This window comes from Pneumocystis carinii (assembly GCF_001477545.1).
Source record: "Pneumocystis carinii B80 chromosome Unknown supercont1.13, whole genome shotgun sequence".
Lineage (NCBI taxonomy): Eukaryota > Fungi > Ascomycota > Pneumocystomycetes > Pneumocystales > Pneumocystaceae > Pneumocystis > Pneumocystis carinii.
Genome location: NW_017264725.1, coordinates 121,874 through 148,477, shown reverse-complemented (window position 1 = coordinate 148,477; position 26,604 = coordinate 121,874). Strand labels below are relative to the sequence as shown.

Below are 26,604 nucleotides of genomic sequence, written 5' to 3'. Positions count from 1 at the left end.
AGACCACATAAAAAAATAGGAAAAAAAAGAGGAGAAAAAAGGATATAAATAAAGGAAAAAAAGCTATAAAACTCATGGATGGAACACAGTCAGTGGGTATATTCGTTTTTTAGAAAAAAAAGCGGAAAAAAAGGGTTAATTTTGAGGAAATTAGGAGGAGTACTTTCATTGCTCGATGAAAAAGAAACAAATCTCCAAATCCATGCTTTAGGAAAGCTTAACGAGCTAATGGATCAGTTCTGGCATGAAATAGCAGATGAAATATCGAAAATGTGCTTTTTCTAGAGTGTATTAGGAGAAAAACTGATGAAATAACAGCGAAACACTTTATGAGGACGAAAAGTTTCCAGAGCGCCAATTGGCGGCTCTTGTTGCGTCAAAAGTATACTATCATTTAGGGGAATATAATGAATCGGCGATATTTGCTTTAGGAGCGAAAGAATGGTTTGATCTTTCATCGTCATCAGAATATGTTGAAACGATTATTTGTAAGATATTTACAATTTTAAAGGGGATCATTGTTATTAAGAAACAATAGCGAAATTCATTGATACATATATTGAAAAAAATTTTCAAAAATATGAAGATTCTAAAACGATAATAGACGAAAGATTGATTACTATTGCGGAAAAAATGTTTCAACGATATCTAGACAATAAACAATGGAAACAAGTTCTTGTTGCGTTGTTTTTTTTTCATTATTATTAATACTATCTTTTTAGGTTCTCGGAATTGCATTGGAAGCACGAAAACTTGATATTATCGAAGAAGTGATCAACAAAAACCAAGATGAGCCATTGAAAAATTATCTTCTAGATGTTAGTATAAACCTGGTTCAAAATTTGGACTTTAGAAATAAAGTATATATTTTTTTACAAAAAAAAAATTCATAATATATTAGGTTTTAAGTCTTTTGCTTGATTTGTTTTTAAAGGATAAACAACCGGATTATTTTTCAGTTATTAAGTGTGTCGTTCATTTGAGAAATAGCGATATTGCAGCAAAAATCCTACAAAATCTTATTTTAAAAAATGACGAGGTCTTTTTTATATAATATTTATGAAATAATTAACTATTAATAGAAAAGTTTGCTCATTGCATACCAAATAGCCTTTGATTTAAATGATTCCGCTACGCAAGAGTTTTTACAAAAAGTTTCTCAAAACTTTCAACTTTTATTAAAAGAATCAGAAGATGAAAACAAAATGAACAAAGATCTAATGGATACTATAACATCAAGAATAAAATCTATTCTTGAAGGAGAAGAATCAGTTAAACTTTATATGAAATTTCTATCTCAGAATAATCATGCTGATAATCAAATATTAGTGAAGACAAAAGATTCTCTCGATGCCAGAAATTCTATTTTTCACTCTTCTATAACGTTTTCAGTAGCCTTCATGAATGCAGGAACAACATCGGATAAATTTTTTAGACAAAATCTTGATTGGCTGTCCAAAGCACTCAATTGGTCAAAATTTAGTGCTACAGCAGCGTTAGGTGTAATTCATCGAGGCGATTTATCACAGGGCTTTTCCCTTTTATCACCTTATCTCCCACAGGAAAGCGTATCTGGATCTCCATATTCTGAAGGAGGATCATTATTTGCTTTAGGTCTTATTCATGCTAATCATGGAAAATCTGTACTTCATTATCTAAAAACTCAATTAAAGAATACTCAAAGTGAAATTATCCAACACGGTGCAGCTTTAGGACTAGGAGTTGCTGGAATGGCCACGGGAGATGAAGGTTTATCACATTAACATTATTAATTATATTTTACAATTGCTTTAGAAATATACGAAGACCTTAAAGATGTATTATTTACTGACAGTGCGGTAGCAGGGGAAGCCGCTGGCTTAGCAATGGGTCTTGTAATGCTTGGAACTGCATCTCCTAGAGCCATTGATGAAATGTTGCAATACGCTCATGAGACTCAGCATAAGAAGATAATCCGTGGTCTTGCATTGGGAATTGCAATGCTTATGTACGCCAAAGAAGAAACAGCCGATGTTCTTATTGATCAACTTTGCTCAGATCTAGATCCTATTTTGCGCTATGGTGGTATTTATACTATTGCAATGGCTTATTGTGGGACAGGAAATAATAAAGCCATTAAAAGACTACTTCATACCGCTGTTAGCGATGTCAATGACGATGTTAAAAGGGCATCAGTTATTTCCCTTGGATTTATTCTATTAAGAAATTCGTTTACTTTACCAAGAATGGTTGAATTATTAAGCGAAAGCTATAATCCTCATGTAAGATATGGCGCAGCTCTTTCACTTGGAATTGCCTGTGCTGGGAGCGCTATGCAAGATGCCCTTGATATTTTAGAACCTTTATCAAAAGATCCGTCAGATTTTGTTCGTCAAAGTGCTCATATATCTACGGCTATGATATTAATACAACATAATGATCAATCAAACTCCAGAGTGGTTAATTTCAGAAAAAAGTTAGAAAAAGTTATTTCTGATAAACATGAGGATGCTATGGCTAAATTTGGAGCAGCACTTGCACAAGGAATATTAGATGCAGGTGGAAGAAATGTTACTATAGGTTTACAGTCTACAATTGGCAGTTTAAATATGATAGCTATTGCGGGAACTGCCATTTTTACTCAGTTTTGGTACTGGTTTCCTTTAACACATTTTCTTTCTCTTTCTTTTACTCCTACAGCTTTAATTGGGTTGAACAAAGACTTAAGAGTAACTGTTCTTTAATAACATTAGATATAAAACTAATTTATTAGATCCCAAAATTCGAATTTATATCAAATGAAAAACCGAGTTTATTTGCTTATCCTCCTGAAACTAAAAAAGAGACAGACAAAGGTCCAGGAAAAGTTGCTACTGCAGTTTTATCAACAACAGCCAAGGCTCAGGCTAGAGCTAAAAAAACAGAGAAAGGAAGAATCTCTAAAGAAAACGATGAGGATACAATGGAAATGGATACTAATTTCTATGATATTTTAGAATCCATTCCAGAAAATATGGATATGGAAGAAATAAAAGAGACTAAAGATGACAATATCAATGAAAAAAATACAGTAAAAAAGGACGAGCCATTATTTGAAATAATGCAAAATATGAGTAGAGTAACACCCTTTCAACTTAAATACATTTGTTTTAAAAATGATTCACGTTATATACCAGTAAAAAAAGTAATTATTTTATAAATAAGTATTTTTTTTTCTAACATATCATAGCCTACTGGTGGAATATTAATGATGATGAATAAATATCCTGATGAACCCGAGGATTTCATTGATTCTGTTCCTGAAGGTTTATTTTTTCTCGTATTTAACATATAATTTTAATTTTAATTAGAAATATCATGCGAAGAACAAGAATTAGAAGCTGATCCACCTGAGCCTTTTGAATATAGCGGTTTTAAAAATTAGAAAGTTCAATAATATACAACAATTTTCTCTGTCATAACCATTATTTTTTTTTAATGTATTATTTTCACTCCGGCAATATAATTTACATATTATCAACACATTTTATTAGACTTTAGGAAATCAATAGGTCTCTTTATTTTTTTCTTAAGTATTAATTAAAATGTAACAAAATACTTTATATGTTTATAAAATTTCAAATATTAAACAGTAGAATCATTAATATAAAATAAAAAATATAACCTTTAGATTATTAATATATCAATTGATTATATTTTACATGTCTGATTTTTAAATCTACTTTATTCATAACTAATATTAATTTTCTATATTTCTAACAAAATATTTACAAAAATACTAGAAAATTATTAAACATTCTAAAGATTTCTTTAAACTAGACTATTCTCTATAACCCAAATTATCATTATAACTTAGAATTTTCCTTTTTTTAAATAAATACAAATGTATATAATGTTTTAACATAGTTATTAATAAAATTTTAAAAAATTCCCTTCATATACAAAAAAAAAATCACCTTTTTAAATAAATACAAGAAGAATTCAATTCTTCTTCTTTCTTAAAATTACCTTTTTTATATAAACAAAAAATATCATAAAAATACTTAATGCATAGCCCAAATAACCTCCTAAAACAACAGGAATTGGCCATTTCTGCCAGTCTCTGTTCCAATCAAGAAGAATTGGCATTGCTCCCATCCATGATCCTACAAATGTCCCAAAAAATCCCATACTCAATTTAAAATTCTGAAAATCTCTAAGATCCAATTCTAATGAAACTAATTCCATATATCTTTCTATATCTACTCCAAATACACAGATCATAGGTAATATTCCAAGAACTGACAGATGAAGACATGACAATATTGTCTCCAATAAACAACTAACAACTGGTGCACCATATAAAATAATAAAAATATCTACTAAAATACATGAAAATACAAAGTATAGGCAACTAATTCCTATATCCTTAGAAATTAAGCACGTTTTCTAGATTACAGAGGCATACCTTCACATATGACAAAAATATATATCTATTTACAAAACATTCATATAATACATGGATCTTATCTAGGTTAACAAACACTACAAATCGTAGTATTTGCACAATAAATACCGGCACAAACAATGATCCTATCAATGTTTGTGTCGTCTCTATTAAAAGTGCTTCAAAATTTAAATAAAGAAAAAATAATGGAACTAAAGGATGAAAGATATCGTATATTCTAAGTAAATTGGTGCCAAGTAACATTTTTTAACAGGCGATGGCTGATGCCTATATATAATGATTAATATGGAGGTTGTCGAGGAGAACGTGGAGGGACGTCGATTGACCAACGACAAAATATTGAAAAAAAAAGTTTTTATTAAATTATTAAATAACCTGTGAGAAAACCAGGAGAAACATGGATAAAGAAGAAGAAACAGGAGTTTCTGTATTAGATGGTTTTTTTTTCGTAAAATTTGGCCCAGAATTGATCGAGAAACATAGATGAAGAAGGAGAAAAAAAGATGGAAGAAAAAGAAGAGGAAAAAGTGGGAGAAAAAGGTCAAAAAGACCATCTAAATGAAGAGGAGAATGAGGAGAAACATATGGAAGAGGAAAATTTTGGAAAAAATCCGGAAAAAAACGAAGAAAAACGAAGAGAAATAAGCGTAAATGAGGAAAAAGAAGAAGATGAGGAAGAAGAGGAAGAAGACGAAGCTCAAGATGAAGATCAAGATGAGGACGATGAGGACGATGATGAGGACGAAGAGGAAGAGGAGGAAGAGGAGGAAGAAGAAGATGAGGAGGAAGAAGGGGAGGAACATGGATTATCGGAGAAGGTATAGATATATATAGAGAGAGGGAGTATGTTAAAACAAGAAAAGAGGCCTAAAAAACGGAGAAAAGAAAGGCGAAATCAATTTCTTGATGTTGAGGCAGAAGTAGAAGAGGACGAGGAAGAAGAGGAAGAAGATGAGGAATTTGGAAAAGGTTAATAATTTTACAAGAAAGAATGATTTATATTGATGAAATAAGAGGGATTTATTGCGGAGGAAATAGAAGATTTGGATACGGATCATATTTTGCAAAATGATGATAGACAGCATAGAGATCTTGATAGACAGCTTCAAAAGATTGAAGATGCAGATGCAGAACGTCTTGCAGAAGAATATCGAGAAAAATATGGACGATCATCAGCAAGATTTTATCGTGGGGATATAGAAACGATTCCTCAAAGATTGCTTTTACCATCGGTTAATGATCCGAATTTATGGGCAGTAAGATGTAAACCTGGAAGGGAAAAGGACATTATTTATAAATTAATGCGAAAAACAGCAGATCTTCAGAATTCAGAAACACCAGTGGAAATCATATCAGTATTTCAAAGGGATGGAATTAATGGATATATTTATGTAGAAGCAAAGAAAAAGACACATATTATTCACGTGAAGTTTAGTTATTTATATGAAAATATATTAATATTGTTATAGGCATGTAAAGATATTGTTAATGTTTATTCAAACCGCATTATTCTTGTTCCTATTAAAGAGATGCCAGATTTACTTAAAATTAAAAAACAAATTATGGAATTGGTTCCTGGTGCATATGTTCGAATTAAACGTGGGAAATACGCAGGAGATCTTGCTCAAGTTGACAATCTTTCGGAAAACGGTTTGTCTGCTAGAGTAAAAATTGTGCCAAGAATAGATTACTCTACTAAAGAAAAGGATTCAGCTTTTATTAGTCCAGACGGTAAAAAAAGGTATCACAATGGATATTCAATAAATGTTAGACCACAACAACGGTTTTTCAATGAAAAAGAAGTAGCAAAATTCTATGGGAATAAAGGTCTTACAAAACGAGGAGCAAGAAATTATATATTTAATGGAGATGAATATGAAGATGGCTATTTAATGAAGGATATAAGATTAGCCGGATTAATAATAGAGGGTGTTAACCCAACATTAGAAGAAATAACCAAATTTAATTCTGGAGTTGATAATAATGATAATTTTGATTTAACATCTCTTGCACAAAGCATCAAAACATCCAATGTAATGCCAACATTTCAACCAGGAGATCATGTAGAGGTTCTTGAAGGAGAGCAAAGTGGTGTCCATGGGGTTGTAGAAGCTATAAATAATGGAATTATAACTCTTTATTCTGAACATGAAGGTTTGAAAGGTGAAAGACTTGAAATTCCCTCAAAGGGTCTTAAAAAAAGATTCAAACAAGGAGATAATATAAAAATAATTAGTGGGAAATACAAAGGAGATACCGGTATTATCATATGTGTGAAAAATGATCAAGTAGTTCTTTTAAGTGACTTTTCTATGAAAGAGGTTAATTTTTATATTTTATTTTCTTCACTTTTAATTCTTAGATAACTGTATTTTCTAAAGATATTTCTGAAGCAACTCAATCAACAGGAACAAACGTGATGTCTAATGAATATAATCTTCATGATTTAGTACAATTAGATCATAATACGATAGCCTGTATCACAAAAGTAGATGGAAATTTACTTCGAATTTTAGATCAGAATGGACTTTCTAGAACAATTCTTCCAAATCAAATATCAATGAAATATCAATCAAAAAACTCAGTTGCAACAGATAAAAATGGACTGGAAATTCGTATAGGAGATACTGTAAAAGATCTTTGCGATAGAAATAGACAATGGAATGTTATACATATCATTCATGAATATGCTTTTCTATATGATCGAGAAGTTACTGAGAATAATGGTGTTTTTATTACAAAAACAAAAAATCTCACTACTGTTACAGTAAAAGGAAGTCGTGTAAGTTTTTTTTATTATATTAAATATTATGTAATTATATTTAGACAACTTCTGGTGGACCTGATTTAAATAAAATGAATCCAGCATTACAACGACCAATAAATTCTGCACAAACAGTTCCTCGCTTTATAGGCAAAGACAAAGCCGTGGGAGAAACAGTAAATATACGTTTAGGTCCATACAAAGGATTACTTGGCATTGTAAAAGATACTACAGAAACCTCTGCTCGTGTAGAATTACATACAAACCAAAAAACAATAACGATAGAGAAAAGTAAACTCTCATTTAAAAAGTAAGTAATAGTACAATATTAGACCTTTATCTTAAAATATAAATAGTCGATATACTGGAAAAATGATGACGTATTTTGAATTTGTTACATCTAAAAGTGGAAATCAGCGTAATAGATATGATTCTCGAAACATTAATCCAACATATGATCAATCTAAATCTAATATACCTGTATGGGCACAATCCTCTGAAAACAAAACACCCTGGATCAGTGCTGGTTCTAGAACACCTGCATGGTCAAATACTGCTTTACATACACCGGCCTATAGTGGATCGAAAACACCAGCAGCATCAGGATCTGCAACTCCTGGTTATGAATCATCAGTATGGAATCCTGGAAGCAAAACTCCAGCTCATAGTTCAATGACACCTGCATATATTGGTTCTAATATCCGATGGACAGAAGAAGATGCACGGCGCCTTGGCCTTACAAGCTCAATTGCCCCATGGGAAAATGTGAGTCATATAAATATGCCAGGCTTCTCTATTAATACTTCTGAAAAAACTTCTGTAAGAATAAAATATTTATTTGAAATAATATTAATAAAATAGGCCGATATACCTGATTATCTACCAAAGGATCGGTCAACATCTATTTCTAATGAAAATACAGTGTAAGTTGTAATTTAATCAATACTCATTTTTCCAACTTTTTATAGTTTAGAAAAGACATCTTCTAAATTCATGACTCAAACAGATAATACAACTACAGAAGCATATCAAAAAGATTATGAGCTAGCTAATCCAGCTTATGCACCTCCAAGTCCATAAAAATATTAAATTCAAATTACTCATTAAGGTCAATACTTTGAATAATACATTGGAAAAACCACATAAAATATTAATTATATTTTGTTCATCTTAAATAAAAATTAATTCATAAATAATTAATTTATTCGAATTCATAAGCCTAGTACTCCTTACAAACTTAACATTTCATATTTCTAAGGGAATCAAATGATTTATGCATAAAATAAAAATTATAAACTTTTTTTAAAATGAACAAAGATATCAAATCTGTAAAATATTTCAAATAAAAAAAACAAAAGGATAATATTAATTTTATAAAATGCTTAAAATACTATTCCAAATACAATAAAACCATGTATTTACAACTATCGTCGGAATAACTAAAGAATTACTACAAAAACATACCAATAAGGGTATCTTTATCATTCAAAATTCTACGATTTATCCATACTAAAAATAATTACATTTTTTGCCCGATTCAAAGCTTCTATTTCATGTCCAATTACAATGTATAACAAATTCAATTGTCTATTATTTACAATTTTTGTTAAATCTCTTAGCCTTAAAAGCCCTTTATCAATAATATTCACTACTTCTTCTACTTTACAGTTTCCCTTTTTCGTATAATCATAAACATTTTGTTCAAGTGATTGAAGAAAACTAATTGTACTACACCAAAGTTTCGATCCTTCCGATAAAGCAGTATATTCAGAATGTGCTTTCTTTATATCATCATTAATAACTGATAACTCTGCTTCCCAAATCTTACGCAAAGCATCTCGTGGCTTTGCTTGATCCGATTCTGGTATCATTTTTTTAAATTGTTCAATAAATTTAGATTCATCTGCATCGATTTCCTCTAAACGTGATTTTTCATCCAAAAAACGGGACCCTAATGAATTTTGCAATTCTTCAATATGACTTAATAATTTTTTCAAATCTTTCTTCTTTTCTGCTAATTTAACCTCCGTTTCTGTAATTTCCATCTTCAATTTATTCTTTTTTTGACGTAATGATGATATAATCTTCAAATTTTCATCCGATTCTTCTTTTTCACGAATATACATCGCTAAAAAATGCTGTTCATCCTTCCATTGTTCCAATTTCTCAAGCCCTTCCTTTTTAAACTTTAATTGTCTATTTAAACGCTGTTGAATCGCTCTTTGAACATCCGAAAGCGCTACCATAGCATGTAGAATCTCCTTACGTACTCTATTAACATTTCCCTCCCGGTAAAACAGCGCTCTTGACTGTGCATGTGTTAAATTCTGTATTCTCTGTTGAAGACGAGAAATTGAGCTTTTTAACTGCAACAAGTCCCGCGAATCATCATTATACGCCTTAATACATGGTTTAGACGGGAAACATAGTGATGCAAGTGCTTCTAGCACTTGTTTATCTGCTTGTCCTTCATTTTGTATATTTTCCCTAAAAATCGTCAAAAATCACTCAAAAAAATCCGGATTTTCGGGTATATACTTAAGAAATAGAGATTTAAATGGAAATAATAGCGATTCTTCATCAATCTCCAGAGGATTCAGGCGTTTTTCCCCCAGCCATGGCTTGGATATTGAAGATACATCGAGGCTCATCGTCGACAACACGAAACCCAGTGACAAACAGATAAGCTGAGAAAATAGAGGTGAAAAAAAAATGTATAAAAGAAATGCTAAACAGATTATTGTTGTCCAGTAAAATCAGCAGGAGCCGGTGGATAACCCATAGAAGAGATATGATCAGAAGACCTATAAGTGAATGAAGGAAGAGAATGATCAGAAGACAAAGAATAGAATGAATCGGAACTAGATTGGTTAGTATTGAAAGTGTTTTGTGTGTTTTGAGAAGGAAGAATTATGCTTGAAGACGAAAAAAAAAAAGGATCGTTGTTGGAAGGTAAAAGATTGAATAAAAGAGAGCGATAAAGTTGAGAAGTGTTGTCGATAGAATGAGTGATTTGAAGAGGAGATTGTGTTTGAGAAGGTGAAGAAATGTTGTCGGTAAGAGAAGCGAAAAGAGTAGTGATAATTTTGAGAAAGTTTGGATTTGTAGAAAAAGAAAAAAGAGCTGATCGAAAAGAAAAAGGAATAGTATGATTGAAAGAAACGAGATTTTGAAAAAGATTAGTAAGAAATGTTTGAGAGAATTCGACGGCATTAAAACCAGTATTAGTAATATCACGATTTGAAGTTATAATATGTGATTCAAGAAAACGTTTACGTTCTCTATCTTTTCGTTTTAACTGTCGCCTTAAAAACTCGTCCTCTATCCATTTTGATTTTGCAAGAGAATGTTCTTTACCATATAATTTATGAGCACGTTTATTAACTCTACAACGAAGATCATTATCTTTATTACGATCTTCATTTGCTTGACGCCAACGTTTTTTACGTTCACGATTCTCTTGACGGATCTTTTCCATCATGTTATTTCGTTCAACATTAACCAGTAATTCTGGATCAGAAGTAGTTAATTTTAATAGGCCATTATTTCCCTTATATTCAGCCGATTTTGGCCCTTCTTTCGCCGTAGAATTCATCTTATTGATCAAAACTGAGCTAGAAGCAATAGATTCTCCAGAAAATCCTATTTCTTCTACCATATTTTTACCAAAATCTATTATTTGCTTGTTTCAACCTTATCTCCGCCAATTTTTAGTCTTTTTTTACGGAAAAAAAAGGAAAATACTCACCAAAACAAAAAAAATATCGAATTCCTCATAGTTTTTATGATTATCCACTGCTATTTAATGCTAATTCCTGCTTTTTTTTTTTATTAATATTTATACGTTTTATTATAAGGTTAAGGTGGGTTCTCCCGATATTATGTTTCCATGGCAACACGTAGGAAAACGGACGACCACCTTTAATATGAAAAAATCAGAGAGCCTTTGAGAGGCAGAATTGAGGAGGAATTGAACGATTTAAACGAATATTAATAGGAATATGAGGAAGTAATGATTTTTAGAAGATGTTCGGCTTTTGAACGGGGTCAAACGGGCTTAAAATGGGCTCAAACGGGCCTAAATTATTATAGGACAATGTATAATATAAATAAAGGGAAATATGGGGTTTTAAAAGGGATTACATGTTTAAAATTAGAGAGAAATAAGGTTTTTATAAGAAATATGAAAAAAAGCCCGGAAAAAATAGGCCTGGATAGTGTAAATTGCTCGGGATATGTTCCAGTTGGAGCAAGACCTGGATTTTCAGTATTAATGGAGCTTACAAAGCCGAGATTAACATTTCTTGTGGTTCTTTCTACAATGTCATCGTATGCACTTGCACCATTTCCGGTATCATCAATATCAACACTGATTTTCCTATCAATCGGTACAGCAATGTGTTCAGCATCAGCAAATGCGTTTAATATGATGCTTGAGTCAGAATATGATGCGCAGATGTCAAGAACTCGTTATCGTCCTCTTGTGCGTGGTGTTATTTCGCTTCCATCTGTTTTTTCTTTTATTTGTATAACAGGAACACTTGGTGCATTTTTACTTGTATGGGGAGTTAATACAGCTACAGCATGTCTGGGTGTTATGAATATTTTTCTATATGGAGGGGTTTATACGCCGCTTAAGCGTATTTCTATTATAAATACATGGATTGGAGCAATAGTAGGAGCACTTCCACCTCTTATGGGGTGGTCAGCAAGTTCCAATGGAGATCTTTTTAGTCATCCAGGAGGATGGATTCTTGCGTGTATTCTTTATACATGGCAATTTCCTCATTTTAATTCACTTTCATGGAACCTTCGACATGAATATGCACGTGCAGGGTATCAAATGATGTGTGTTACAAATCCAGCCTTAAATGCACGCTTGGCTTTGCAATATAGTTTCTTATGTTTTTTATTTTGTTGGGCATTACCTATTTCTGGTTTATTGGATTCATTTTATTTAATTGACAGCGCTATTGTAAATATATTTATGATATCTTGTTCATGGAGATTTTATAGGCATCAAACTGAAAAAAATGCGCGAGAACTATTTTATGCGAGTCTTATTCATCTTCCGGCCATTTTTTTACTTGCATTAGGTCATAAAGTTGTCACTATATGGTTTAAAAAAGAAAATACTAAACAAACGGATCCTGTATTATAATTACCATTTACAATTATTCGTTTTCAAATCAAAATATGTTATAACATATTATGTTAAACCTTCAAAAAAAGACATATCCTTATCCAACATTAATTTCTTTTTATGCACTTGATCTGACAATTCTTGATTAGATCTATCATGTTTTTTAAGATTATTGCTCCAATTTGCTTTCCATGCTGTTATTTTTTTATCTCCACCGCTTAATATCCATTTATCATCATATGTTTTAGCCAATACGTCGACACTTGAATCTTGATAACCAAGAATTCCCAATGGTATATTAGGATGAATATTTAAAACTCTTATAACACCATCATTACCACTCACAATAATAATATCATCATTCCATGCCATCATAACATCAATGCTTAACATATTTTTCTTTCCAGATAACAAAATTTGACTTGTATCATTATCCCATTCACCTTTATTAAATATTTTTATCATTCCTGATACTGTCCCTATACATATCTTGGGTTTAATCGTTTCTGATTTAACTAAACATGAAGATAAAAGATCTTCCCCAAATTCATACGAATAAATTGGCAAACACTTGTCTATACGAAAATCCACTACTGAAAAAAATGCATCTCCACTTTTTCATAATTAATCTTCTCCCTCTTCTTCCTCTTTTCATTATTCACCTAGTTGATAATAAAACCTTCTCATTCAGTCCCAAAAAAGACGAAATATAATCCTTATGAACATCTATCTCCTTAACACTTTCTTTTACCCTCTTATCCCATAACTATTCCTCCTTATCAACTTTCCCTCCTTCTTAACCTTCTTTTTCTTACTTTAACCTTTCCATTATCATCTCCTGAAACAAAGTTCATCTCTGATAAATAATATACTACATTAATCGCATTCCTATCCCAATTCTCAACTTTCTTTCTACTTATTACTATATGTCCTTTACATATGTGCCCTTTTTGCCCTCCAAATAACCTTCCCCGTCTCGCTCTTGGCACACTTAATCATTCCATCTGCTCCTACCGATAAAATATCTATTGTATCCTCTGGTTAAGTCCTTCATTACAAATTATAGGAAATTCCTAACACCTTCTCCGCTCATTGAATATCTCAAATCCCGACAGGCAATACGATGTCTGTACGTATACCATGCCTGATGATATGTTTGTTCATCAAGATTATAGTAATAACTTGATATGATAAATAATAATTGATTATTGAGAAATAAAGCCTTTTATTTACCTTGAAACACGTCCGTTCAAAGTGCCAACTGTTAGAACAGGTTGATAAGGGTGAGTCCGGAGAGCAAATAATTCCGAATCTAAAATTAAGCTCATCCAGCGTCGATAAGATTTTTTATAGGTTTTTATAGATTTTTATAGATTTTTTAATAAATTTTTAATAAAATATAGATAAATAGACAAAATGATAAGATAAAAAATGGAGAAATTAGTGGATTTTTTAGAGGATAAATATGAGATTATAGAGACAAAGAAATTTATTGAAGAAAAAGGATTTGAACGTGTATAATATGAATTTTTTATATGAAAAAAAAAGGTTTTTTTTTAATATTTTTTAAGGTGGCATTGCAGTTTCCAGATGAGTTGTTAAAAGATGCAGCAACAGTACTTGAAAAGCTTAAATCAGGGTTAAAGGCGTCATTTTATATCATAGGAGATACATTTTATGGGGGGTATTGAGGAAAAAAAATGATAAAGATATAAATTGATATTAAAAATTAGTTGTTGTGTTGATGAAATAGAGGCACAACATGTGGATGCAGATTGCATTATTCATTATGGACATGCATGTTTAAGCGTGTAAAATTTTATATAATTTTATGGGATTTATAAGTTTATATTAGGGAAAATAGAACAACACGATTGCCAGTCAAATATGTGTTTGATAAGCTGCCGTCATTATTCAATATAGACAAGCTTTTATGTAGATTTAAGGAGGTATATACAGTGGAGGATCAAGTAATTTTGGGGGGGAAGCCTTGTTATACATATATACTAGGTAGATCTATCATATATATATATATAAATTTATATCAACAAAAATTGTATAGAAACTATTTTATCTGAATTAAAATCATTTGGATACAATGAAATTATCAAAGGAGATGGGGAATATAGTGCAATAAATATTATGAAAACAATTGGAGAAGCAATTGTAGCAGATGATAAGCAACGATTAGATTTATACAAAAAATGGTCAATATTTTATATTGGTGAAGAATCATCAGGATTAACGACATTTGCAATGACATGTTATTCTCATGTTATGTCATTTTATTCATATGATCCTATACAGGATAAGGTTATACATCAATCTCCAATTAGTAATATACAATTGCGTCGTAGATATGCAATTATTCAAAAAACAAAAGATGCATCAATAATTGGGATTGTTGTAGGAACATTAGGGGTTTCTAAATATTTACAAGTAACTTATTATTTACGAGAAATGATTAAAAAAGCAGGAAGAAAAAGTTATATGTTTATAATAGGAAAATTAAGTCCTGAAAAATTAGCAAATTTTTCAGAAATACAAGTATTCGTATTAGTTAGTTGTTGGGAAAATTCACTTATACAATCAAAGGTTTCTTTTTTTTTATTTTATTTTAAAAATGTTTTCTAATAAAAAAAATAGGATTTTTATCGTCCAATTATCACACCATATGAATTGTATTTAGCTTTATCATCAGAAACTTGGAACAATCAATGGATCACTGATTTTTCTACCATACTTTCTTTAGATTTTAAAAATGATAATTTAATTGAAAAAGAACCTCAATTTTCTTTAGCTACTGGACATCTTGTACAACCATCTATTATAAATGATAATGAAATATCAATTCAAAATAATTCTTTATTAAATAATCATGGAAATATTATAGAATCAAATAAAAATACTCAATTATCAAATCTTCGTGTTAATAGTTTATCTGCTTATTTTCATAAAAATACAAAAACTTGGCATGGATTATCAAAATTAAATATAAAAACTGAAATATCTAAAGTTGAAATAGGTCAACAAGGAATTCCTAGCAAATATGATCATGAAAAAGATTAAAATTTAAATGTAAATAAATATATATGTATATATATATTTTGAACAAATCATACAATTCTAAACAATTCTATACAAATAATACTATACAATTCTACACCATTCTACACCATTCACACGGTCTCCCTCCTTCTTGCAATCTCCTCCCGAATATTCGTACTACTTATTTTTATACTTATCGATTCTCCACCTATTACTACTTCTTCTTCTACAATAATATTTATACAAAAAATATCAAGTTCTTTCATCCCTCTAGCCTTTCTCTCCTCATTAATCATCTCTCCTCCTCTTATCGTCTCCTCTGATACCACTATGGCCCCTACCCTTTCATCTACTACCGTCACCCCATATATATCATAGATCGGCGTCACCGATAAAAATATAGTCCTATTAATTAAATAAAAAAACCTCCTAACAGACTCTATTCTGGCCTCAATTGGCTCTATCCAATCCGAAAATCTCTTATTCTTTAATAATATTTTATCTTTTTTCCTTAATATTTATAATATTTTTTTAAGACTTACCAGTCACTCCACAAACCACCCATTCATCAGTAATCCATGCCGTCATAGTTAATAAAATCTTATGTCCTACATGTAAATGATCAAAAGTTCCACCGACTATTCTCCGTATAATATTTTGTAATATACATAAATATTACTTACCTGCTACATATTTATACGATGGATTATCAGCTCCTTTATTAATATCTAGTCTTAGACCTTGTTGCTCTGTGTTTGTTATAAAACCTCTTTTTATGGGAAAACTCTTTATAACTTGTTCTTCAAGAACCAAAACATAGGAATTTATATAGGACGGGATCCTATCTATCAAGTATTTATCTTAAATTATGAATTAATAATTTATGCAAAAATGGTATTTTTTACCATCCTTTATAAGATATATTTTATCCCAGTTTATCGGCTCTGAAAATAGATCATATCCGCACCAACCGTTAAAAAGGATATTAACGTCTAGAGGAATCTTATTGTGCTTTTTTTTGGAGGTTTCAGAGAGTGTATAAAGAGTATTTAGGAGATCATTGATATTTGTGAAGAGGACGGCCTTGTTCTTTGCTTGAAATAGAGTATTTTGAATTTCAACAAGAATAAGTAATTGATCACAAGTGATTATTGAAATACACAAGTCAATGAACCCCCAATATTTTGAGAAATCAAGGGAATCATTTGTTTGTAAGATAAAAACACTTGTTTTAGTGTTATTCATTGTTTAATAAGTCTTGGAATTAAGAAAGAAGAAAAAGAAATAGAATAGAGTGTTAAGGGAGTCTTTCTCGGGGTTTTTTTAGTATAAAATGGGGGTTTATACACCATTTGTATATACAATGTTATGGCCGACATATGCCATTGATTGGAGTTTATCAAGAGGGATTGTGATAGGGAGTTTTATGGATGAAGATCAGAATGAAGTTTTCATGATATTTTTTATCTATAAAATTAACTTTTTAAGATTGAGATTCTTAAGAATGAGGAGGTTCAACAAGTTCAGGGAAAAGAGTCATTAGGAGGGGTAAGATTTAGGTCAGCAGGAAAAACCATGAGGAATTTGGTATATCCAGTTACTAAAGTTCTTTGGAAGCCGTGTATATATGAAAGAAAGGATAAAAAAATGTTTGCAAGTACAGGAGATGCATTGCGTCTATGGTCGGTGAAAGAAGGGCTTTATGAGCCAATTATTGAAGAAATGGTTCTTGAACATGTTAGGAATTTTAATATATCAAGAGAAAAAAGATTAATTGATGAATAGCGTCAACATGGAACAAATCAAATAGCACCAACGACATCATTTGATTGGAATCAAGTTGCACAACAATTAATTGTAACGGCATCAGTTGATACAACATGTATTATATGGGATATTGAAGTAGGAGAGGCAAAATCTAAATTAATTGCACATGACCGTGAAGTATTTGATGTATCTTTTCTTGCACATAGTGCAGATGTTTTTGTAAGTACAGGAGCAGAAGGAAGCATGAGAATGTTTGATTTGAGGTATAAAAAGAAAGTATTTATTAATTTAATTAAATATTTTTCTAGATCATTAGAACATTCAACTATTTTATATGAAACAGGAGGGGAATTGGATGCGTATACATCAGAACCATTACTTCGTGTAAGTGCGAATACGCTGGACCAAAATCTTCTTGCAACATTTCATTTAGATTCAAATGTAGTTCATATTTTAGATATTCGATTTCCAGGTACACCAGTCTTGAACATAGCAGGACATGATGGTAATATCAATTGTGTAAAATGGGCACCTGGATGTAGAAATATATGTGCAACAGGAGGAGAAGATTGTCAAATTTTAATATGGAATACAACAAAGGAATCACAGAATCCAAATACATGTATAAAAAAGTAAAATATTTTATAAGAAAAACTAATGATAAATAGTATTATATAAGAGTATAAGAAACCAAGAGATAAAACAGTTAAATAATCCTATTTTTTCTTGGAATGCAAACTCAGAAATTAATAATTTATGTTGGTCAGATGATGCAGAATGGATTGGTGTATGCTGGGGTAAAAATTTTCAAGGACTAAAAGTTTAATGATATAGAAATATAATTGCATTAAAAAAACATGTAAAAACAATTTCAAAAATAATGGCTATTAAAAAAAAAACAATTAATGAAGTTATGGAATAATTATCTTTATATTTTAATACATCTAGTTAGCCTTTATTACAAGGGTTATCCAAATATATTTCAAAACATCTTGATAAAACACGCCTATTAAATGTAACCAAAAATGCTAATTGTATTCAATAAACCAGACTATATCTATTTTTACAAATATCTTCTTTAGTTAAAATAATAATTAAGTCTAAGATTTACCTATTGTAAAAATCATAATTCTTTCAATAATCATCATCTATACCTAAGGAAAAAATAGTACTCAAATTTCATTAAAATCCCAGCCTTTTTTAAATACCAATAATCGAATAAATTTATAGAACATAACTTTATATTCGCATATTTATAAGAAATAGATGCATATTGTATATTTGTTTTTTTTCCACAACATATCCTAGGTCAAAACTTGATCAACTTTTTCTAGAAATGTATTAAAAGCATTCAAATGTTCTAATATGCCCCATGATTTTCTCATAAATGGTGTTACAGTGTGTAATAAAGAAACAATTCCAGTCTAATATATATTAATTTTCATCAAAACGTCTTTAAAAATAATAACCTTTTCCGTATGCCGGGCACCTGATGGTATTTTATTATGCAAGACTTCAATTTCTTCAAGAAAATTTTGCATACTTTTTAATGCCTAGAAATTTAACAATCTTATAATAAATCCAGTATATTCTCACTTGATTCTCATTATTAATATCATTATGACGTTGTCTAAGATGATGTATTTTCAGAGCGATATCATTTCGCACTTTTCTTATTGTAAACAATTCATTACGTAAATATGAAATATTTCTAGTAGATTTTTTAACTGCGCTATCAAGAATCAAATAATTGTCAAATATATCCGTCATCTCCAAAAATTTAACAGAAACCTCCTCCTCAAACGCTTGTATAACCTTCCTAGCATATGTCGACTCTGTTTTTCTACGTAAACGTTTCAATAATTCTGAAATCACATGAGACACTACATCTATCTCATTGACCGATGCTGTACTACGTTCTGATGATTTATGCACCGTAATTACAAATTTTGTATCTGCTTCATCATAACTATCATCATGTCCTTCATCTTCTAAATCACTATCTTTATCAACATTTTCTTCTCTATCACTATCAGTCTCCTTGTCACTATAATATTTATCCCGATATTCTTCCTCTCGAGGTGATTCATGGATTTTTTGACGTTTTACTGCTTTTTCCCTTTTTACATGTTTTACACGAGTTTTTTTCAAACGTTTCATATCTGAAACGGACCCTTCTGTCCGAAAAGCTGGTTTTGATGTCGGATTTACAACATTGTCATTTAAAAAATGTTCTTTTAAAGGTGTCGGGCCTACTGATATTCTAGGCGGCAGCTTTGTCGCCGGACTTCCCGTTCTTCGAGCAAACGATGGCGTAGAAACCTTATAATGCCCTTGTCTATGATCTATAGAACCTCTTTCCCCCCTATAACCCTCATATTTATACATATTTTTCTAATCCTATCAACACCTATATACCCTTATATATACCTAATTTCCTACTTGTGAATCATTCAATGCACGAGATGCAGAAATAGACGGCGATTGCGCTACAGAAGCATCCAAATGTCTAACAGAACCTGATTTCTTCTCTAATTCTTTTATAAATAGCGATCCTCTATTTTCACTACGGTTTTTATCTGAAAGCTTAGATGAACCCAAATAAACCGGATAAATTTCAAACGGAACGTCCTGAACCTTATGTTTACTATAAGAATTAACGATTTATCGTATTAATTCCATTGTATTTACACCGCTCCCCTCTGCCGTGCCGCCTGCTTTTGATGACGCTCTATTGCTTGGTTTTCTGCCCATTTTTAATCAAAAAAAAACCGGAAAAAAAGGAAAATATAATACTCCACTGCTCTAAAGACATATTTCTTGTTATTTTGAGCAGATCTCCTTGTTTTTTACCCGATTTTTCAATAAAATACTTGTATCGACTTTGTCAAAAAACACTTACGTTAAGTATATCGACCTCCACCGATGCGCGTTGCCAGACACAAATATTAATAAACAAGCAATTATAGAGAAAACCAATAGAAATCAGAAAGATCCCAAGACCAAAGTTAATATTTTGAATAATAATTGTAATATTTTGAATATACCTGTATTTTAATATGTTTTATAAAATTGTAAATAGTTCAAGTTAGTATAGTATTAGAGGGTAAAAAGAAGAAATGACCATGATTTGCATTTGTACGATGTGAAACGAACATGTATTTATGTATTGAATAAATACATGTCATGTAAGCATCGCAAAAGATCGATCTTGGGATCCAACTAGATACGATGTGTGAGAAAATGATTATAGCAGCAAAGTATCAATATGAAATCCCTGTAGATATTGAATTGAATTGAGAAATAAAGTTTTAAGTAAAAAAAAGATTAAATTTTTCTATCCATAATAGCAGCTTTAAAACGACTAATTTTTTTGGAAGAATTTTTGTCTTCAATGCAAGAATGATGTGAATTAGTATCAGAAGAATGAATTTGTGCTCGAAACTTTTGCTTTAATTTGTAATATTCAGTAGCAATTTCTCGTCGATGAAGTGAGGATGTTAAATTATCTAAAACATCTTCAGTTGATTGAGTACAAGGTCTTTCGACAACGTCCTTAATAATAGGACCGGGTTTTATATTTTCTTCTTTAAAAGTATCTTCATTTTCATGATCAGAATTATCATCAGGTAGAGATACGATATCATCTGAAAAAGTCACTTTTTTACTAGATTTGCACGTTTTTGAACTATTATCCGGACATACAGGACTAATAGATCTACATGTCCTTTCATAATCGTTCTCAATATCCTCACTATCCTCACTATCACTTGAATATTCATTTTCATCCTCGTTCAGCTCTAATTCATTCATAATATCAATTATTCTTTCTATATCATCTAATTTATCGACATTCGACACTGAATAATCCTTATTTACATCATATTTAGTCGGCGTTCCTGCATTATTCGTCGAAATCTCACATTCTTCTGATGTGTTTGAAAATATATTAAACTTCCTCATAATCTCATCCGACGCTTCTTTTAACCAATCTTCCCCCAAATTATCAAAAATTTCCGAATCTAACACTCTTAAAATTTTTTAAAATATATCTTTAAAAATTACTAGCAATAGACCCATCCTCATTCAATTCCTCCCGAATCTCCACAATAGGAAGCCCCTCCTCATTATATATCTTTCAATTATAAACATTTATTCCAAAAAATACTATTCTATCTAAACCTTTTCCCCACTTTTTTTAGCTACCCTTTCGAGACGATTTTTTAACTCTTTTCTCTTCTTATCAAGAACTTTTAAGCAACTATTGACATCTAACATATACACCTCGTCAGCCCCTATTCATTTAACCTATAATCTACCCATAAATACCCACATTCAACCCTTCTATCAACGATATCAACCGCCTGCGAAGATGATCGCTCAACGAACCAATTTTCACCAAAAAGAACCAGAATTTCGTTCGTATGAATTAGAACTCCCGGAATAAACCCTTTCTCACTAAAAGGAACCTATTTATACATAAAAAAACCCTCTTTTTCCCCATTCATCATACAAAATAGGATCGCCTCGTAGTTTTCGAAATTTCAACCAAAAAAGACCGCAATTTTTCGTACTCTTTTCCATATCCCTCCCATTTCATATAATTCTCCTCGGTTTCCTTGTATTTATCCTCCAATTCATGCAAAATTGCCCTCAAATCCCCCTCTGCCTGGCCTTCTGACTCCATATAAAAAGTGCTAGGAAATCGAGTACGTTGGAGATTGTCATGGCAACCGTCTCCGACGGGGAGGGTGCCTGACGGTGGATGACGACGAGAATATTAAATTACCATGAAAAGTGACCTAGAAGAGCGGAAAACGGGTAAAAAAGGTATTTTTTTGATATAAAACCATATATAAAACCTATATAACCTTTTTTTTTAGACGAAAAATGCCCAATTTGCAGGAATGATGCATATTTAAACCCCAATATGAGGTTTTTGATCAATCCAGAGTGTTATCATAAGATGTGTGAGTCGTGCGTAGCAGTAAATACACGGATATTATGGATTAATACTTTTTTTTTGATATTTTTTAGAGGATTTTTACGCTAGGACCATCACCATGTCCAAAATGTGGGAAGATTCTTCGTAAAGGGAGATTTAGGGAGAAAACATTTGAGGATATAGCAGTAGAAAGAGAGATTGATATAAGGAAACGGATATCTAAGATGTACGGGGGATGATATGTTTTTTATTTTGAAAAAAATGAATGATTTTAGCTGTAATAAGCGTCCAGAGGATTTTGAGACATTAATGGAGTATAACGACTATTTAGAGGAAGTGGAGGACATAAGTATTTATATGAGAGGGTTATAATAAGTGTTTATGTATTTTAGCGTTCAATCTAGTGAATAATATTGATGTAGAGGAAACAGAAGCGAAATTAATAGCATATGAAGCAATTAATAAGAAATCTATTATGGCGAATGCGCAAAAGGCAGAATTAGAGGCGCAAATTATAGCTAAAAATGAAGATAGGTTAAAAAAAGAGAAAAAAATATCACAAGAAATGATTATCAAAGAAAAAGAAGCAGAACATATTGAAAAAGAAGAGTATAAACAAGAATTGATTCGTGAATTGGTAGATATTTGAATATAATGTATTTTGATGATATAATTACATATCAAGGCGTCTTCGGATAAACAAGCATCAAAAGTTGTTGAACATAGTAATGCGTTATCTCTTAAACGATCAACAATTAGGAAGCAACGGGCAGCTTATGAGGCAAAGATTGCGATGGAAGCTCTTCCAGCTTTTCAGAATTCATGTTTAAATAAAGATGAAGAAAAATTAGATGTATTTTCGCCTATGGCTGGCCAAAATAAAGAAAATACATTATATGTTGTAAAAGAAAGTTATAATGATTCGTATTATTTTAAAAAAATTATTATTTATTACTAATTATTATAAGTTTTCTTAAACCTTTATTGGAGAACAAAGCTATTCGTGGAGGAGGTTTTAATATTAATGATGTATACAAACGTGTTTTATTTGAGGCATTTGCAAGTTTGTATTTCGATAATCATAGTAATAAGTCACAAACAAATCCGCCATGACTTCATTTTTTTAATATTATAGCATATCATATAACATAGAATTTTGAAAATATCCCAAAAATTAATAGTTATTCTATACAGAACTATTTACAAATATTTGTATTTATTCCTTATAACCATATATACCAAAACTCGTGTTAAATTATTGATACCGTTTTAAAAAAGATAAACATAGAATAAGATAAAAATATGTAATATAAACTAGACACTCGTCCTACTGCTTCTCAATACCTTTTTTAAGATATCATCACCTTCTTTAGCCAATTCAACTACATCGTACAGTGCATAAATTTGATCAGCCTATAATATATTAGATGCAACAATAGATATTTAAAACATTACTTTTGCTTCTAATTCTTCAATAATATTCTTAAGCTTTCCAGCAAGAACTTTTCGTTTTCTCTTTCCTACAGAAGGATCTACCTTTTCATAAGACTGAATAAATTCCTGATATTTTCTATCATAATATTAGTAAAGTTATAATATGATTAATCTTTCTTACAATTTCAAATGTTTAAACTCATCTTCTAATTGTATTATAACCATTGAAAGAGCATTTCTTGGGGACATTGAAGGTCTAATCGTATTTTCTTCCTCAAATATATTATCCAACTGCTTTGATTTTGCAGAATAAGATAATAGATCTTTATTTTCTATAATACATAAGTATTTAAAATTAAATTATGGGGGGAAAAAACTTTCAGATAGAATTCCTTTCTGCCTTCTGCGAGTACAAACAGAACAACTTACAGGATTGTGACAATCAAGTTCTTCAATAATTTTTTGAGCATTTACATCTACATAGGCTTTTGAACGGGCGTTTCCTTTAAATTCGTCTTCATATATTTGTCTTGATTTACTTAATTTTGTCTTCAACTTATTTTCAACATGTATCCATGGAGGTTCTTGGTTTAATAAATCATCATCATTAGATGAATATTCCCTGCTATAATCATATTCAGAAGTATCATCAGTACTGTCTGTTTCTTCGATTATATCAGGATGAATTTGACGTTTTTTTGATGGATTTTGAGAATTTGATTTTAATTTCTAGTTAATATTAAACGAATAACAATCATATCTATGAATTAACCTTAGAAGACTTTTTAGATTCCTGCTTATTCTTTTTTTTAGAACTCTTGGAAGAAACAATAGGAATGGAATGATTATTTTTAGTGGTTCGAAGTGCTTTTGAAGACTGGCTTTTTTTTGTTTTATGTAAAGATTTGGGTAATTCGTCAATTTCTTCCTATTCAAAATGTTAGCAAAATCTTTTTAAAATATTAAACAATGCCTCATCAGTCTCTGTAGAACATGATTCGTGTTCTTTTGATATTTCGTCATCTGTTTCGTTACTATCTGATTGTAGTAAAACTTTTGTTGAACCATTCTTCTCTTCTAATGGCGACTTTAAACAAAATTCAGAGGCCTTCTTCTTTTTAACATTTTCAGAAGCCGTTTTTATCTTGTGTGTTTTTCTTAAATCTTCAATTTCCCCAATTAATTTTTTATTTTCTAATTTTAAATGATCAATTTTAGACAATGCTTCTGCTAACTTCTTCGAAACTTCATTCTTTTTTTCTCTAATATCATCTATCTTGGATTTGCTAATACTAAGTTCACGCTCAAGACTTTCCACCTGAGCTTTTAAGGAAGAAATATCATTTTTCAACCTCATACGTTCCATTGTATAAGAAAGTTTCTCACGATCATGTGTTTCAGAACTTTGGTGTGTAATTGCATTCTTATCATTATTAACTTCTTGGTTTTGCTCAACAAATGTAGTTCGTTTTTGTTCGACATGATATAATTGTTTAGCATTTTCAAGTTCTTTTTCCAAATTTTGAATACGTTTTTTTGAAGCAGACTCCCTCGCTTCAAGTTCATTTATATTGCTTTGCAATTCCCTTATAGCTAATAAAATAGCCTTATCATTAGATGATATAGGTATTGATTCTAAATCCTTATAGTTATCTTTAGTAATCACTTCAATTTTGTTTACAATAGGATACACATCATCGCAGACTAATGAAGATATTCCAGTAATATCTGGAAGTCGAAATGATTGAGTCATTTCTGTGTTTAATGGAACGTCTGTTCTCATATTTTCTTGATGATCATCCAATCCAAGTTCTCGCATTAAACCAGACGCTGTTTTAAACGAGCGAGGAATTGGCTTCATATTATGATTAAGATTAGACAACTTCTTTTCCCCATTATTCTCTCCTTTTCGGAAAGATTTATTCAGTCTTGGTTCAGAATAAATGTTCTCATTATTTACAATAGATGCACGACGAAAACGCTGAAAAACAGGAGATTTCGTTTTCGTAAAAGCCGGAGGAGTCATTATATTCCTATCTCTCTCAACAATCGGTATATTCGATAATTCTGTCTTTTTTAACGCATATGTAAGCTTGGTTTTGCTCATCATTTCCGGTGATGGCTTCTCCTGTTTAGAATAATTCTTATCATACGAAAACGTAAAATCCATATCTTCCGTAACTTTGTTAAAAGGTGAATACATATGTTTTATTTTAGCTGCAACATCTGCGTAATCCGAGGTCGTAGATTCAAGAGGACTTTTCATCGCCGCCATAAAATTATCCAAAGCAACAGGTCGATCAAATGACTTAGTAGACCCCGTATATGTCTTAGAAAACTCGTTTTTCAGCTATTCTCCACTTTAATTTCGAAAAATACTCAAAAAACAAAAACATACATTTGACGTCCCCAATTGAAGTCCTACTCCTCTTTCAATACTATTACTATCCAGTGACCCACTAGCACCCATACTAAAGTCCTGGAAATGCTTATTAAGGCTCTTCGTATCCAATGAATCCGCAAAAAACGTCTGATTCGCTTCTATCTGGTTTGGACGTACCGTATCTGAACTAGGCTCACGAGAACTGCTTCTAGTAAATGAAAATCCATTCAATTCCTTCTCAAGCTCCTGTTCAAGACGAATACGGTCCCGTTCACGGACATCCGTAGAAATAGACAGCTCATCTGGGTCCAAACTCACTTCAAATGTAGGCATTTTTCGCCCAAAAAAAACCCAGTTTTTTGCAAATTATATCTAAAAATATGCCTGATTTATTTATTTATATCGTCTTTGTATAATTCCCCTGTAAAACAACCAAAATATCGCTATTTCTTCTGCGCCTATTTGTCGGATGTTGTGATTGTACGTAAATCAACAAGTGTTGCCTATGACGACGGGTCACGTGACACCTAATAATATATAGAGGGAGAGTATAATAAGAGGGTGAATAAAGATGTAATTTCTAATGAATAATGAGAGATTTATGTGTATAAATGTAGTAAATATTACCTGTATATTGACGGTATTGAAAGAATTGAAAGAATTGATAGAATTGAAAGAATTGGTAGAATTGATA

The 26,604-nt window shown here is 31.0% G+C and overlaps 14 protein-coding genes across 14 annotated transcripts; 6 read left to right on the top strand and 8 right to left on the bottom strand.

Moving 5' to 3' along the window:
* Window positions 1-31: 31 nt before the first annotated feature.
* T552_02872 (hypothetical protein) lies at window positions 32-3,443 on the top strand. The gene is made up of 11 exons (XM_018371398.1): window positions 32-96; window positions 155-272; window positions 319-488; window positions 539-672; window positions 723-860; window positions 902-1,039; window positions 1,083-1,749; window positions 1,795-2,708; window positions 2,753-3,163; window positions 3,209-3,284; window positions 3,330-3,443. Exons 1-11 carry the CDS (start codon window positions 75-77, stop codon window positions 3,401-3,403), a joined length of 2,862 nt encoding a protein of 953 aa, XP_018224838.1. The 5' UTR covers window positions 32-74; the 3' UTR covers window positions 3,404-3,443.
* A 488-nt stretch (window positions 3,444-3,931) lies between these two features.
* On the bottom strand, window positions 3,932-4,669 carry T552_02871 (hypothetical protein; the record flags this gene model as incomplete). Its single annotated transcript, XM_018371397.1, has 3 exons — window positions 3,932-3,987; window positions 4,023-4,386; window positions 4,427-4,669. 3 exons carry the CDS (start codon window positions 4,667-4,669, stop codon window positions 3,932-3,934), a joined length of 663 nt encoding a protein of 220 aa, XP_018224837.1.
* A 168-nt stretch (window positions 4,670-4,837) lies between these two features.
* Window positions 4,838-8,316, top strand: T552_02870 (hypothetical protein). The gene is made up of 10 exons (XM_018371396.1): window positions 4,838-4,863; window positions 4,910-5,244; window positions 5,290-5,395; window positions 5,441-5,850; window positions 5,896-6,747; window positions 6,789-7,208; window positions 7,253-7,500; window positions 7,547-8,009; window positions 8,052-8,113; window positions 8,159-8,316. The coding sequence occupies exons 2-10, from the start codon at window positions 4,930-4,932 to the stop codon at window positions 8,268-8,270; spliced, it is 2,988 nt and encodes a 995-aa protein (XP_018224836.1). The 5' UTR covers window positions 4,838-4,863; window positions 4,910-4,929; the 3' UTR covers window positions 8,271-8,316.
* Window positions 8,317-8,641: 325 nt separating this feature from the next.
* On the bottom strand, window positions 8,642-9,887 carry T552_02869 (hypothetical protein). Its single transcript, XM_018371395.1, has 2 exons — window positions 9,729-9,887; window positions 8,642-9,677 (listed from the first exon to the last, which is right to left on the bottom strand). Exons 1-2 carry the CDS (start codon window positions 9,839-9,841, stop codon window positions 8,684-8,686), a joined length of 1,107 nt encoding a protein of 368 aa, XP_018224835.1. The 5' UTR covers window positions 9,842-9,887; the 3' UTR covers window positions 8,642-8,683.
* On the bottom strand, window positions 9,882-10,889 carry T552_02868 (hypothetical protein). Its single transcript, XM_018371394.1, has one exon. The coding sequence runs from the start codon at window positions 10,846-10,848 to the stop codon at window positions 9,928-9,930; it is 921 nt and encodes a 306-aa protein (XP_018224834.1). The 5' UTR covers window positions 10,849-10,889; the 3' UTR covers window positions 9,882-9,927.
* A 438-nt stretch (window positions 10,890-11,327) lies between these two features.
* On the top strand, window positions 11,328-12,395 carry T552_02867 (protoheme IX farnesyltransferase). The gene has a single exon (XM_018371393.1). It carries the CDS (start codon window positions 11,374-11,376, stop codon window positions 12,349-12,351), a length of 978 nt encoding a protein of 325 aa, XP_018224833.1. The 5' UTR covers window positions 11,328-11,373; the 3' UTR covers window positions 12,352-12,395.
* A 4-nt stretch (window positions 12,396-12,399) lies between these two features.
* Window positions 12,400-13,661, bottom strand: T552_02866 (hypothetical protein; the record flags this gene model as incomplete). The annotated part of the gene is made up of 6 exons (XM_018371392.1): window positions 12,400-12,946; window positions 12,996-13,099; window positions 13,149-13,221; window positions 13,271-13,370; window positions 13,414-13,514; window positions 13,567-13,661. The coding sequence occupies 6 exons, from the start codon at window positions 13,659-13,661 to the stop codon at window positions 12,400-12,402; spliced, it is 1,020 nt and encodes a 339-aa protein (XP_018224832.1).
* Window positions 13,662-13,668: 7 nt separating this feature from the next.
* On the top strand, window positions 13,669-15,435 carry T552_02865 (diphthamide biosynthesis protein 2). The gene is made up of 7 exons (XM_018371391.1): window positions 13,669-13,686; window positions 13,737-13,848; window positions 13,905-14,017; window positions 14,067-14,144; window positions 14,198-14,343; window positions 14,396-14,928; window positions 14,980-15,435. Exons 2-7 carry the CDS (start codon window positions 13,765-13,767, stop codon window positions 15,400-15,402), a joined length of 1,377 nt encoding a protein of 458 aa, XP_018224831.1. The 5' UTR covers window positions 13,669-13,686; window positions 13,737-13,764; the 3' UTR covers window positions 15,403-15,435.
* Window positions 15,436-15,469: 34 nt separating this feature from the next.
* On the bottom strand, window positions 15,470-16,672 carry T552_02864 (hypothetical protein). Its single transcript, XM_018371390.1, has 4 exons — window positions 16,287-16,672; window positions 16,065-16,241; window positions 15,924-16,019; window positions 15,470-15,883 (listed from the first exon to the last, which is right to left on the bottom strand). Exons 1-4 carry the CDS (start codon window positions 16,624-16,626, stop codon window positions 15,513-15,515), a joined length of 984 nt encoding a protein of 327 aa, XP_018224830.1. The 5' UTR covers window positions 16,627-16,672; the 3' UTR covers window positions 15,470-15,512.
* Window positions 16,669-18,024, top strand: T552_02863 (hypothetical protein). The gene is made up of 5 exons (XM_018371389.1): window positions 16,669-16,828; window positions 16,870-17,118; window positions 17,167-17,411; window positions 17,457-17,770; window positions 17,817-18,024. Exons 1-5 carry the CDS (start codon window positions 16,715-16,717, stop codon window positions 17,972-17,974), a joined length of 1,080 nt encoding a protein of 359 aa, XP_018224829.1. The 5' UTR covers window positions 16,669-16,714; the 3' UTR covers window positions 17,975-18,024.
* A 428-nt stretch (window positions 18,025-18,452) lies between these two features.
* Window positions 18,453-19,902, bottom strand: T552_02862 (hypothetical protein; the record flags this gene model as incomplete). Its single annotated transcript, XM_018371388.1, has 5 exons — window positions 18,453-18,572; window positions 18,618-18,701; window positions 18,745-19,542; window positions 19,591-19,785; window positions 19,840-19,902. The coding sequence occupies 5 exons, from the start codon at window positions 19,900-19,902 to the stop codon at window positions 18,453-18,455; spliced, it is 1,260 nt and encodes a 419-aa protein (XP_018224828.1).
* A 528-nt stretch (window positions 19,903-20,430) lies between these two features.
* On the bottom strand, window positions 20,431-21,874 carry T552_02861 (hypothetical protein). The gene is made up of 5 exons (XM_018371387.1): window positions 21,662-21,874; window positions 21,482-21,617; window positions 21,331-21,419; window positions 21,214-21,283; window positions 20,431-21,170 (listed from the first exon to the last, which is right to left on the bottom strand). The coding sequence occupies exons 1-5, from the start codon at window positions 21,833-21,835 to the stop codon at window positions 20,476-20,478; spliced, it is 1,164 nt and encodes a 387-aa protein (XP_018224827.1). The 5' UTR covers window positions 21,836-21,874; the 3' UTR covers window positions 20,431-20,475.
* Window positions 21,875-21,892: 18 nt separating this feature from the next.
* On the top strand, window positions 21,893-23,252 carry T552_02860 (CDK-activating kinase assembly factor MAT1). The gene is made up of 7 exons (XM_018371386.1): window positions 21,893-21,978; window positions 22,032-22,135; window positions 22,186-22,319; window positions 22,369-22,442; window positions 22,486-22,730; window positions 22,779-23,017; window positions 23,062-23,252. The coding sequence occupies exons 1-7, from the start codon at window positions 21,939-21,941 to the stop codon at window positions 23,204-23,206; spliced, it is 981 nt and encodes a 326-aa protein (XP_018224826.1). The 5' UTR covers window positions 21,893-21,938; the 3' UTR covers window positions 23,207-23,252.
* A 96-nt stretch (window positions 23,253-23,348) lies between these two features.
* Window positions 23,349-26,289, bottom strand: T552_02859 (hypothetical protein). The gene is made up of 7 exons (XM_018371385.1): window positions 25,926-26,289; window positions 24,501-25,877; window positions 24,300-24,455; window positions 23,905-24,256; window positions 23,709-23,859; window positions 23,549-23,663; window positions 23,349-23,506 (listed from the first exon to the last, which is right to left on the bottom strand). The coding sequence occupies exons 1-7, from the start codon at window positions 26,241-26,243 to the stop codon at window positions 23,408-23,410; spliced, it is 2,568 nt and encodes an 855-aa protein (XP_018224825.1). The 5' UTR covers window positions 26,244-26,289; the 3' UTR covers window positions 23,349-23,407.
* Window positions 26,290-26,604: the final 315 nt, after the last annotated feature.